The sequence below is a fragment of the Gobio gobio genome, assembly GCF_949357685.1.
Source record: "Gobio gobio genome assembly, chromosome: 22".
Classification (NCBI taxonomy): Eukaryota; Metazoa; Chordata; class Actinopteri; order Cypriniformes; family Gobionidae; genus Gobio; species Gobio gobio.
Genome location: NC_137118.1, coordinates 25,081,198 through 25,094,619, shown reverse-complemented (window position 1 = coordinate 25,094,619; position 13,422 = coordinate 25,081,198). Strand labels below are relative to the sequence as shown.

General features: G+C 37.4%; 2 protein-coding genes across 2 annotated transcripts in view; both read right to left on the bottom strand.

Annotated features, from left to right (window-relative positions):
- Nucleotides 1-280: 280 nt before the first annotated feature.
- Nucleotides 281-4,782, bottom strand: LOC307118383 (sterile alpha motif domain-containing protein 3-like; the record flags this gene model as incomplete). Its single annotated transcript, XM_079803995.1, has 8 exons — nucleotides 4,707-4,782; nucleotides 4,274-4,361; nucleotides 4,001-4,153; nucleotides 3,855-3,917; nucleotides 2,972-3,181; nucleotides 1,931-2,090; nucleotides 1,200-1,279; nucleotides 281-571 (listed from the first exon to the last, which is right to left on the bottom strand). The coding sequence occupies exons 2-8, from the start codon at nucleotides 4,343-4,345 to the stop codon at nucleotides 281-283; spliced, it is 1,029 nt and encodes a 342-aa protein (XP_079660121.1). The 5' UTR covers nucleotides 4,346-4,361; nucleotides 4,707-4,782.
- A 3,081-nt stretch (nucleotides 4,783-7,863) lies between these two features.
- Nucleotides 7,864-13,422, bottom strand: part of LOC307118381 (uncharacterized protein) — a gene marked incomplete at its 3' end in the record, with an annotated part of 128,968 nt that continues 123,409 nt past the window's right edge. The window contains exons 12-13 of the mRNA XM_079803993.1: nucleotides 7,953-8,040; nucleotides 7,864-7,907 (exon numbers count right to left, since the gene is read on the bottom strand). Of these exons, the coding sequence (XP_079660119.1) occupies nucleotides 7,864-7,907; nucleotides 7,953-8,040 (132 nt within the window). The remainder of the gene's footprint in view (nucleotides 7,908-7,952; nucleotides 8,041-13,422) is intronic.

Below are 13,422 nucleotides of genomic sequence, written 5' to 3'. Positions count from 1 at the left end.
ATTTAAAATTGCATCTCTGTATCTGTGTTAGACAGCTAAACTTGAAATGTTTAATTACATAGAACCATTTAATATTAACTGCAATTGTACTTTTTTAAAATTGTAATTGAACATTTTACTCTTTTTCAATTTAATAAACATTCACGCATTTTAAATTTTTAATATATACCAGCTTGCTTATATACCCTATGTACATATATATCATTCTTTTAAATGTCTCTGAACAGAGAAAACTAATCACAATTCTAACAAAAATAACACATTTATTAAATAGTATGATTTACACAAGTTGACTGTACATTTTTAGTACAGGTATTGGTATTCTTGTGTCATGACGAGATCTTAGTTTAAGCATGTATTTTTGAATGAAAATCATTGTGTTCTTAATGGCAAGCGGGTACTGAACATTGAAAAGAAAATAGGCTGCAAACAGGCATTCCACAGCCTGTGTCATGTCAATGTCTGCCTCTCTTATAATGTTCACGTTGTCCATTATAATGCTGACACTTTCAGCCTTGAGGGGATCAGGAGAGCCGTTAAGCACTACAGTTGGTGCAGGACCTTTGGGTTCCTGTAAAACAAAAATTACAAACAATGAGTGCTTTTCACCAATTAATAGAAACAGACTTAAAATTACCCCATAATTTACTCACCAACAAGGCAACCTAGACATTTATGACTTGCTTTTTTCAGTTCAACACAATCTGAGTTATATTTAATTATAATCATTCCAAGCTTTGTAATGCCACTTTGATTACTTTGAATCCCACTGGTTCATTCGTTCTTGTGACTGAATCGTGACACAACATAAGATATGACAAATAGGCATGCGACATGCAAGAACCAACAAGACTCAAAACTATTTATGTGAAGCTGATGTGCCGATGTGTGATTGTGCTTAGTTATTCATTTATTTACTCCAGCAAAAAACATCCACAGGGTTTGTCCAGGGACGAATTTTAACCCCTGGAGAGCACTTTTTGGGAGTTTCAAAAGTTGGGGTGCTATTCAATGACATTACAAAGCTTGTTACTAAGAAAGAGATTGAGTAAATTATAGGGTAAGTTTTATTGAAAATTGTTTAAAACTTTGGTGTAAGGGTGAGTAAACAGTAATTTTTTTTATATTTAAATGAACAGTTCCTTTATTAAGTCAAGTCCCTCAAATGTTAATGAAACTACAGAAGACTCTATACTTACACTATCTACACAGTAGAGGAAGCTGGCGTTTTCTTTGAAAAGTGCTGGCAATAAAATGAGTGCAGCATTCCTAACAAGACCTACAAACAGATACAAGTTAGTGTACATCAGGCACTGAATTCAATTAAAGGAATAGTTTACCCAAAAAATGAAAATTCTGTCATCATTCACTCACTCTCATCATTTCAAACATAAATGGCATTCTTTCTACAGCATATCAAAAAAAAAAAAAAAGAAGATATTTTGAAGAATCTTGGAAACTGAAAAACGCTGGTACCCATTCACTTGATTTGTATGGACACAAAACCAATGTAGGTCAATGGGCACCGCCGTTGTTCGTTTACCATCCTTCAAAATATCTTATTTTGTGTTCTGACGATGAAAGTCATACAGATTTGAAATGACGAGAGGTAAGTAAATGATGACAGAATTTAAATTTTTGGGTAAACTATTAATTTAATACTAACACTTAGAGGTCAACAATTTATAGGTGCAGCCACTGATGACGTTTCACAAGTCCACGAGAACAAGTACGCATATTGAGAAACGTCCCAAGTCTTGCAGTCTCTACTAATGAGCTGATGATTTAAATCAGGTGTGTTAGATGAGGGAGACATGCAAAATGTGCACTGGTTGGGGGTCCCCAGGACAGGTTTGAGAACCACTGCTCTAGGGGGGTACCCGGGGTGTGCCGGAGATAAGTTATGCAGGAAAAACCCTGGTGAAGTTACCTTCTGTGACTTCCTCTGCTGGTCCAAAGAGATTGGCATATAGATTTTTTTTACTTCCTTCTTTTGCACTCCTGATGATGTTTGGGGCCATTTCATTTAGAGAGGTTTCCATGTTCTTTGCCAAGTCTGTTCCAAACCTCATTGTCATTTCATGCAGCATCTTAAATACAAAACATTGTTTACTTCAGGTGCATATATCCAAATTACACAACAAATTAGTGATCACGAACTGGAGGCTGCATCATTAATGCTTTGTGCACAATATAATAAATAAATTCAAGTTTGCGTCAATGCTTCCCTCCACTGCATCTGTCAGTCATCCTCTATTCAAACTGCGTGGCGCGTTCGGTTACGACAGTCAACACGACGAAACTCTCTCCAAGATGATTCAATGTTACTGTTATTATGCTTGATCTGTAGATAATGTTTCATGGTTTCACATTAAAGGGATAGTTCACCCAAAATATTTCGTTAATATTTTTTTTATTTTAAGGTTCCACTTACACTGTGAAACCAACTATTCCAGAACACCTGAATTATTACACTGATTTCCAAAAGAAGAGAAGATAAAAAATGTTATCCCTCTGGAAATAACTGAAATAATATCCACAACCATGTCAGTGGCCTAATAAACATTTTGCAACCTACACTTTATTATTCTCTGTCATCTGCTCTTTCCTGAGCTACCTCAGGATTTTTTGTTGTTTATTAGCTCAATCCAAATACAGTATAAATAATTTGGATGTTTAACAATCTTTGTTGCACACTGACTTTTCAGTTAGATAAAGGGTTTGCTTTTGCAATTTTACGTTGATGCACTTTAATTAAATATAATAAATATATATTTTTAAAATATATGTACAGTTTGCAATTATTTTGTTTTAAATGGGGGGCGGGGAAAAAAAATCGACTCGATTCGTAAAATCGCAATTTTTTTTTAGGAGAAAAAATATATAAAATCGCCCAGCCCTAATCGGTGCATCCCTATATACATACATTTTTCTTATCTGCCTGGCACAAAATTTAACAGTGTTTACTCACAAGCTGTGGCACTCCAAGAAAAGGAAAATGCTCCATTACTTCAGCTGCAGGCCTGTCCATAATCTGTACTCTTTGGAAAAGAGTGCGCTTCATCCGGTTCTTGACCTCAGAATAACTGGGGTTGCTTTTACGCAACTCCAGGGTGATGGCATTAATGTGTTCCTGGAAACTTGTCTCATCCTCACCTGTTACTTCCAGGTCCAACACAATCTAGGGGTAGGAAGACAGTACATAAATATTTTTTATCCAAAAATGAAAATAATGTCATTAATTACTCACCCTCATGCCGTTCGATACCCGTAAGACCTCCGTTCATCTTCGGAACACAAATGAAGATATTTTTTTTGAAATCCGATGGCTCAGAAAGGCCTTCATTGGCACCAATGTAATTTCCTCTCTCAAGACCCGTTTGAAGGGAGACGCACGCTTTGCGTCTTACGTCAGCAGCGTCACTGTGAACTCGTGAATGCGGATTCAAACAAACGTGGAACAGAATAGAATGCTGGATAAAGTCGTAGTTTTTGTTATTTTTGGACCAAAATGTATTGTCGATGCTTCAAAAGAGTCTAACTAACCCACTGATGTCACATGGACTACTTTGATGATGTTTTTCATACCTTACTTCCTACCTTTCTGGACATGGACTGTAGAGTGGGCATTCACTTTCAATTGAAGGACAGAAGGCTCTTGGACTAAATCTAAAATATCTTAAACTGTGTTCCGGAGATGAAATGAGAAATGTTTGCATCAAAAACCTTAATTTATTTTCGACTGAAGAAAGAAAGACATGGACATCTTGGAAGACATGGGGGTGAGTAAATTATCAGCAAAAGTTTTTTTTTTTAAAGTGAACTAATCCTTTAAGTAAAACTAAACCAAATACCTCATGTGAACAAGCCGAATCATATTCCATTGTGTCCACTGGTTCTCTTCCACATCTTGCACTCTGAAATGATAAAGTCAACGTATGTTTCATGTTAAGACAAATCTTTTCTGCCTTCGACATAAAATGTACTGAAATGAACTTGCCTGTTGTTTTTGACTAAATCCCACAGAGTCTGATTGTCCAGCACACTTCCTTTTGACCCCATACTTTTCCTTCATTTTCAGGACGGTTGAAGAGTTAACCAAGGGAATTCTTTCTTTTTTAAATTTGTTTCGAATACATTCCAACAAGGTATCCTGTAGACAAATTAATACTTTCTTTCAAAATAGATTTTTTTTCTGTGTGATATTTTGTTTTAGTGAGCAATAACTTCCAATATTTTCACAGTATTAAAAAATACAGCAATATGTGCATACATAACCAGAGGAGCTGTCATCCTTCAAAAATGGAAAGCGGGTGATCAAACTCCCCAGAACATCTCCATACATTTTATGATTTGGATACCTAAGAAATATAATAAAATATATTATTTCAGTATCCAACAACCAACAAGTTTTACATTTACTAGGGGTGCAATGAGATCTCGTGCAACGAGATGATTAAAATGTAACAAGATTTCTCATTGAGATGAAAAGCTGTCTCATGATATTGCCATAACAGAACGTGAATTGTCATGCATTTCGTCATTGAGGATTTCTAAAAAAAATACTGTGTAAAAATCTTGTCTCTTTCTCGTGAACTCAATCTTGTGTATCGTCTCGTCTCATGACCTACCCGTCTCGTCACACCCCTAACATTACCATATACATCTAACATTGTTATAAAATATAAGGAAATACAATACTGTACCAGGTGTGCTTGGTGATGTTGTCAAACAACACTTGAATTAATAATGCACGGATATGAGACTTGTCCTTCTTCTTAAAGCCGGGATCTTTCCTCTGCAAAGCTGCTTGCAATTCAGGGGGAAAGACAGGCAGGTTGTATACTGCTGGCCAAGGTTGGGCAACAAATGAGTCGCAGGGTTCTTGTCTGTAAAAACATGAATACAGTACTGAAGTCTTTTAAATGGGATAAATTTGCCACAATTTATTTGGACTTCAAAACAATGATACATACTGAGCACAAGATATTTGAGGCACTTCAGTTTCCAAGCTGTTTGAAGAAAAACAAAGTTTATATATAAATTAAGATAAAGGATTTTAAGCTTAGCATAAATGTGTTGTATATTTAACAGCAATGTTTAATATTTAAAGAGTTTGTTCATCCCAAAATTTAAATTCTGTCATTAATTTCTCACCCATATGTTGTTCCACACTTTTAAGACTTTCGTTCTTCTTCAGAACACAAATTAACAACACAAGGGTGAATAATTAATGACAGGATTTTCATTTTGGAGTGAACTAACCCTTTAACAACAAAGACTTACTTTTTTAACTTATTAAGCTCCTTCATAAATGTCACCTGATGTTTCATTACAGGAAAAAGTCTTTCCACCATCCTTTCTGTGAGACCCAGCATTGTCTCCCCATCAATTTGCTGCTCTGTAAAAAAAAGATAACAAATATTTCATATTCCAATGAAGAAATAAGAGAGACATACCACAGAAGTAAAATATATTTACCTAGAAGACTGCACCCTGTGATGTAATGTAATATACTTAGAATCATCATGCACATATGTGTCAAGAGGATGAAATTCTTTCTCCTCCCCTGGCTGCACCAGAATCCACTCCTTCTGGTCCTCCAATTTGAATGCATGGTAATGTCTTTCAAATGTTTTTGGTATCCGCAGCTTGCCAAAGATCATCCAAGCACCCCTGAACCGCAAAATCTTTTCAATCTTTATAAAGATTGGAATGTCCTCATCCACAATATCTATAATTAAGTTGTCTCCCACACAGTGGAACGTTGTGTTCACGTTGTTAGTCTTAAGAGAGCTAAACACACCAAGTCTCTCGTCACCCCGAATGTCCTCCACCTCACTTTTTCCAATCACACCTTTCTGTATCTCCAATGGTAATGCTCGAAAAGGTACTGCCCGTTCACCCTCCGTGTAGTTGTTCTGATGAAGGGAATCCAGCTAAGTCAATTCCCAACACTGTCTTAACTGGTGCCTCTTGGCAAGGGTGTAGCTGAGATTCTTGAAGTTACACGTGTTGTGGGCTAAACGTTTGAAGTATTGGTGCTTTCCCTCGAATCTCATGCACCACAGCTGTCTCAGAGGCCCAAACTTTAGTATGAGCCGTGGATAATGAATGAGAAAGTGTAGTTTCGGAGTGAAAGTCTCAGGGAATACAGACTGGAAGGAGGACAGGAATTCACCTATCTGAAGGCTTAGGAAAGGGATGATATTCCTTTGTATGGTGGGGGACAAAATCACATCTCCTATGTCCCTACACTTCAGGTAAATGTCCCAGTGCACCTCACCTTCTGGAATGTAATGTCCAATGAGAAATGGCAAAATCCTGAAGAGGCACCAGACTTGAGCAGCAGACCCTGGTAGTGTGTTTTGCTTTAGCACACTATGTGGAAGTTTCTGAGGGAGGTTAGTCCGGTCATTCCTCCCAATGTTAAATGCCTCCAATTCAGCATTTATCTGACTTAATGAAACAATGTGCAAAAAATGTAATGCCTGGATAATTCTGGTAATCACAAGAGGCACCACACCCTCTAAAAAATCGTGCATTAAGTCAGGGGGAAATGTTTTTGCAACATCAAAGTAGTTCAACTCAGTGAAAGGGCACTCACTGACCACACCATATGTCTGTTTGGATATTCCAGCACTTTCTCTGAGTGCTTGCAGATGGTACTGATGTACCTGAGAAGATCGAATTATTACAGCATCTTCATTAACGTGAGACCTTCGGTCTTTGTAGCTGATCATACAAAAGCGACAGATCCGTCCACTGTTAAAGCAGCAGGTGAAACCTGCCAGGCTGTGAGCAGACAAGTTGTCAGCTGAAATAGTGGCAAGAGCGCATTTCAAATTGATGTTCTGACCATTTACACTGACCTGCAGTCCCTCAGTGTATAACAGTTTCAGGTCATTAATCAGGGGCAGCAAGATGTCTCTGTATGAATATTTCTTTAGAAATTGATGTCTTACAAGTAAGCACAAATGTATATGCCTCAATTGTGATTTGCAGTTAGCTTCAAGATTGCCAATCGTAAAATAGAAGGCTGCTAATTTGTGAACTGATCTTTTAGACCCCAAGGGGTTTACAACTTCATATTCGTCAGTGTACAGATGTAATCTTACAATATTAGGATCTTGAAAAAAGGGGCTCTCATGAAAGAATTCTCCATCTGTGTAACTGCTTAAAAAATCTGTACTTGGGGCTTGTTCACAGGTTCTTCTATACGATTCAAATATGTCCTGTTTCTCCAACTGAGTCTTCAGAACATCTATAATAGGCACATACTGAAATGTATCCTCCTTCCCCTGGCTATTGGTTCCAAGAATGTGCTTAACTGGCTCCACTAAATGTAGATGTTCTTTGCAATATTTGAAAAGTTGATAATCTGACTGAACATAGGCAAACACACTTTCTACAAGTGTCTGATTATTTAGCAAGTTATCCAAGTCTTCCTGGTCCTCGATTCTCAACCCAGAATTGGTCAAGTGGAATTTTATGATTTCAAAATAATTTTGCTGGAAAAATTTCAAGATGAACTCCAAGCTGGAAACAATGGTATCCTGAGTTACTTTAGGAAGTAAATGTTTTTCTTGGAGGTTTAATATAAAGAGGGCTACATGCCGTCTCAGTCCCAATAACACAGTTTCTAAATCAATTCCAGGTGAAGAATTTTGGTTGTTCTCTAGTAGATCTTCAGGAACCTCCTCACTTTCATTGTCGTCTTCAACTAAAGTAGCCTTTTCAAATAGGGGATGTTTCAAAGCTTTTCTGTGCTTTCGATAGAGATGGTTTCTGTAACTTGCAACAGTTTTATATCTTCTAAAACATGCCTCAATGTTACAAGTAACACTAAAATCTGCTTGGTGGTTATGTTGCACTTGCAGATGAGTTAGATACTTTGTGAGCTGAAACTTCACAACATCACAAAATGAACATTTATAAATTTCCATGTGTACCTCTGAAACTTTCTTTTGCATCAATGAGGTTTATATTTTGAAGCCAGCGGCACGTGTCATCTACTGACCATTTATCAACCATGGTTATCTGGGGGGAAAAGAAAACAGAGCATAAATAACTTTACAAACAAACTATGCATTAAACACACCTAAAAATTTATGGCTTTAGAACATTTGAATGCTAATTTTAACCATGCGCTATCATCACTTTAATTCAGCGCTTGCATCACAGTAAACATAGCGTGCGTCTCAATCAGCTCCTTAGTTCAGTAGTCCGAGCACTGATCAGGGAATCGGCCACATTCATTTACATGATATACTGATTCACAACCTAGGGAGCTGATTGAGGTATAGACTCAGTGAAGGCTGCATTACAATCGTGCAGGTTTAATGCAGAACATAACTAAAGTAGGGGAGTGCAGGGCACAACCTAAAGCGGTTAGCTGTAACACGCATGGTTTTAAACTTTTCACACATGCCAGGATGACGAAACTTAAGTGTATATAATAGTTGCCATATCTAAAATCTTTAGAGAAAAAAAAATGCGTCAAAATTAAAAAATCTTTGGAATATATTAGTGAACATTTATTTAACAACAGCAAAAGTAAATTTCTTACTCAAGTTTGTTTTTCATCTCTGTTTTTGTGATTATTTAAAATAAGACAAATCTGATATTATTGTAATCTTATATGTTATTTAACAGTTGAGATGGTTATTTAATACTGATCTAAGTTAACCAGCAGAAGACACAAGCCACGGTTTTAATCCCAGTAGTTATAGTGAGTCCCTATTAGAAATATGCTATTATATTCTATACTTTTATTAATTATTTTGAGAAACCCTGAAAAAATAATGATTAATGACTGAGAGTCATTATCAATACTCTGAACCCCAAGTGGATTTACACAGACTGAGACGTAAGTTACGTCAGGTTGTGCCTCGCTCTCCCCCAAATAAAACCTTTTTAACATAGGCCTGGGAAAAATACTCACCGCAAAATGAGTAACGTTAACTTGTGTGTGAAACTGCGACAAATATTCCCATATCCCTCCGTCTTCCAACGGGTTCGCTTTTATTTTTTAATCGGCGCCTAACGTTATTGTACAAATAGTTACCGTTAATAAACAGCGAGCGCGCGCTTCGCTGAAATAATAAAATCACGCTTAGTCTCCTTCTAAACACAGCTGTCTTATTGTTATTGACATTACATTTAACATAATTAACACTGACAAGGGAATAAAGGGAGACTGTAACTTAATTCGTTTAAAAACCGAGCAAAATCATTTTAACAGGGCTTTCTGAACCAACGGCTGACGAAGCCTCTCAGTGCTAACCAGCAATACTTTTAACTGAAGTAAATATTATCCATTTTTCTTCTAGTATCACTATTTAAAATTAATTTTAACAGAATATTAAATGATGGTACTACATATTTCAGAACTTATTTCAGAAATATATTCAAAACTTAACTTACCTGATGGCTGAACGGGCAGAAATGGCGGACTCCTCAGTTTGAAAAATGAACCGTCTCAAAGTTCATCTTCGCCAATCCACCAATAGGAATTCAAGAAAGGATGACGCAACACATATACGTCACTACTTGCATTTTTACGATTATTTGTTTTTTAATGCCATGGTACAAAATAAAGAAAATACCTGGTTAGTTTATTTATTTTACACAATTATTCGTTAAAAAGCCAACTATAATGTAGTAGGAAATATGTTTCATGCTAATGTACAAAATTGCATTAAAAAGCTCAAATCATACATTGATTCATGCATATTAAATTTTGTTGACTCTTGTTTTTGACTACAGCAGTCATTCTCCTCAAAAAGCTTTGTGAATGTGTTGTGTAGGCCTATAATTATTGTGTAATCTTTAGTTTACACTTCAGTCATAAAACAGGAATTATAGAACCGTTTTAATAAAAAAGGTTCTTTGCTCTCCAAGGGTTCTACATAGACACATTTTTTTGTAAAAGGTTCTATTGGCCAAGTATAGAACCCTAGGGTTCTATGTAGAACCTCAAAGAACCCTTTTTTTTAAGAGTGTAGACAATGGGGTGTGTGTGTAAGAGATATCGAAGTTAATGAACAACCACGATGTCCGCCAGATTGTCTGAGTCTACAGAATGGAGCATCGAATTGTACCGCCTGAAGGCATCCACATGACTTTACACACACACACATATCAGCGCTGAAAGAAGACAATTCTTGCACGACACGTGTTACTTAAAACATGGGACTTAAAGAACTGTCTTAATAATGTTCAAATATATATAATCCGTTGATTTCATGTCTTTATACAATGTATTAGAATAACTAGGATGTTTACTGTTGCCAATCAAAACCTGTATGCCAGTAACTGTGATAATCTTGTATATCTGGACGCGCAAATCGCAGAATGACCGTTCTTAGTATCTCTGTTATCGCAAAATTATGACTAGGCCAAATTTGGTTCAAAAATCAGATTTTGATGCATAATTTCAGAAATACCAGCTTTCTAAAGAAAAAGAGGCTTAGAATTTCCACCCTATTGATTAACTCAGAGGAGGGGGGTTCAGAGAACAATGGAACACTCGCGCCTTCTCGAGAAGATCTCTCCACGGACGTGATTGGATCTTTCCATAAGTCGGGCTCGGCCACTCCATCTATAAATGCAGAAGTTATCATGAACTCCTTGCGCTCCGCCATTCCGCCACTACAAGGACCCTGGCCTTTGACCTTCCTTTGAGAGAGGGATTCCTTTGGCACCAAGCCAAGAGAGAGAGACCTGCAACTTCTGGAGCGACTTTCCTGAACTTCACAGAAATTCTCCGGACTCACCTCCTTAGCGAACTTCCACGACGATTCGAACTCAGACACGTACACGAGAGAGCCTAATGCAAGTATTATATTTCACCTTTAACTGCTTGTACGAGGTTGTCTGAATTAATCCTGATTCACGAAATCATAAATGTCTGAAGGGTTTTGGTGAAGTGATTGAACTGTCTGTCTCTCTCTCTCTCTCTCTCTCTCTCTCTCTCTCTCTCTCTCTCTCTCATCTCTCTCATCTCTCTCTCCCTCGTGGATTCTCTCTTTCCATCATTCTTTTCCCTTTGATTTTATTCGTTAAGTTTGATTTTTCCTTGTTTGTACCATATCGTTTGTTTCTCCTATATATATGCATATTTACCCCCGTGTGATTCGTAGCTTTGTATTCTATAGTGTTTTATTAAAACTCAATAATTGCATTAAACTGAATCCTTATTGTTTTGCTCACAAATCTCGAAGTCACTGAAGCGTAAGATCTAAGCTACCCATTTAAGCTTGATTTTCATGTATTACTACTTTAGTAATACAAATTGTGCAAACATAAGAGATATTATTTGTCCTGATCAAACAGATCAATGTTTCTTAAGGTTTGTAAGATTGATAATTGATGAAGAAATCAATTTGGATAAAGGTTACTTTTAAATGATTAAAGGTTCCGTTATACGTTAATTTTTCTGTACAACAAGCTAATAATATTCATAAACTCATGAATATTCATACCATTTGAATTAATTATTCCCCAGAACTTATTGTTGTTACAGAATGCACAAAGAAACATTAGCGTAGGTGTCGCAGTTTTCAGCATATCAGAGGGAATGTTTGTCTTTCTGTTTCCAGGCTTTCTTCAGTAATTTCACAATCATTTTCAAATGATTCATAATACTCAAAATATCTTTCTCATATATCATGCTAAAACTGGCAACTTTCATATTCAAGTGGCCAATGGAAAGTGACATATGAAAATAAATATATAATTTGCTAGTTACATGCATTATTTTACACACTGGTAATCAAAAGTTTGAAATAATTAAGACTTCTTAAATTGTTTTTGAAAGAAGAAGGCTGAATTTATTTGATCAAAAATACAGTAAAACCACAAATATTAAGAAATATTGATACAATTTCCAATAGGCCTAGTTGTTTTCTATGAGAATGTATTGTAAAATGTAATTTATTTCTGTAAAAGCTGACTTTTCAGCATCATTACTTCAGTAAGTGTCACATGATCCTTCAGAAATCATTTTAATATGCTGTATTTTTCATATCATTTTTAAACTCTTTTCCACTATTTGAGCTCAATTCCATAAAATTACAGATGTCTAGATACTATAGCCACTAGAAAGGCACCCTAAAACAGTCCACATTCTGCACTACATCCTAAGTCTTCTAGACCAGAGTCCTGCACGGGTGACGGGTGACCCGCGAATATTGCTGAAACGGGTGAAAAACATCCTACTGTGTCGGATACGGGTGCGGGTCGGACAAGGGAGAACACGGGTCTAAACACGGGTTTTAAAAAGTCACGTGCAAACGAATATAGGCCTATATATAAAAATATATGCATGTATATTGTAGATGTGTTCCTGAAAATATGCATATACAAAAATATGCCTTGCCTGTATTTCAAGTTGATTTTCAAATCCATATCAGTTTATTTGTTCTCCTCCCAGGAGAATCACAACCGCGCGCGCGCTCTGCCTGCACTCGTCGAGATGGATCATGAGGAGTTGAAGAAAAGATAGCCGCAAATGTGGAAGTTCATCGCTGAGGAAGCACGCAGCTAACTGTGGTAACAAAACCAAGCACACGCAGTTCAATCGAACAGTATTTTTGTTATGGTTCCTGAGTTTAGTCTCTTAATAACACTGTCTTAGTAGCCTACATTAAGCCACTTTTGTACTTTTGTACATAGTATACGTTATTAGTATTATGTTTACTGAGTTTGGTCTCTTAATAACAGTGTCTTACCTACATTAAGCCACGTTAAGCGTTTTAGAATGTCCCGAAGTTGTCCTTAAGTTAATGGTCGTGTAATAACTTATGTATGCTGGCAATAAACATTTTTGTAAGTGTGTCTGTAGTAAACGTTGTTTGTACGGGAAGAAGGAGGCGGGAACCGGCGGACAATCAAAACATTTAATCAAAATAAAATGGCGGCGACAGCCCCTCACGGTCGACTGCCGCCTACATACAAACAAACACAAAATGAAAATAAAAAGCTGCAGCCCCTCACGGACGACTGCAGCGAACACAAAATAAAACATAACACAAAATCCAGGCCTGGTCCTCTCTCGTCCCTCACTGTCGTCGCTCCTCCTTTATAGTCCCTCACTCCTCCGCGAGGGCCGAGATCGCTGCGGCGCTCAGCTGGCGCTCATCCTCCCTGATGTGCGCCGCCTCGTCCCGCCCTCACGGTCCCTCGGCCTCGCTACTCGCCACATACCCCCAACGCCCTTCGCAGGCGATCACGGCGGCCGCGGGACCTGGGGGTAAGAACAGCGAGGTGAGAGAACGGAGCGGGGAGCATGAGGAGCGACAGAGACGAGAGAGTGGAGAGAGGAGAAAAGAAAAAAAAAAAAAAAAAAATTCTGGTCCGGTTCCCAGACACACTGCCGCTCGGTCCTCAGCCAGCCGAGAGGCTCTTCCTCGCGGTGCC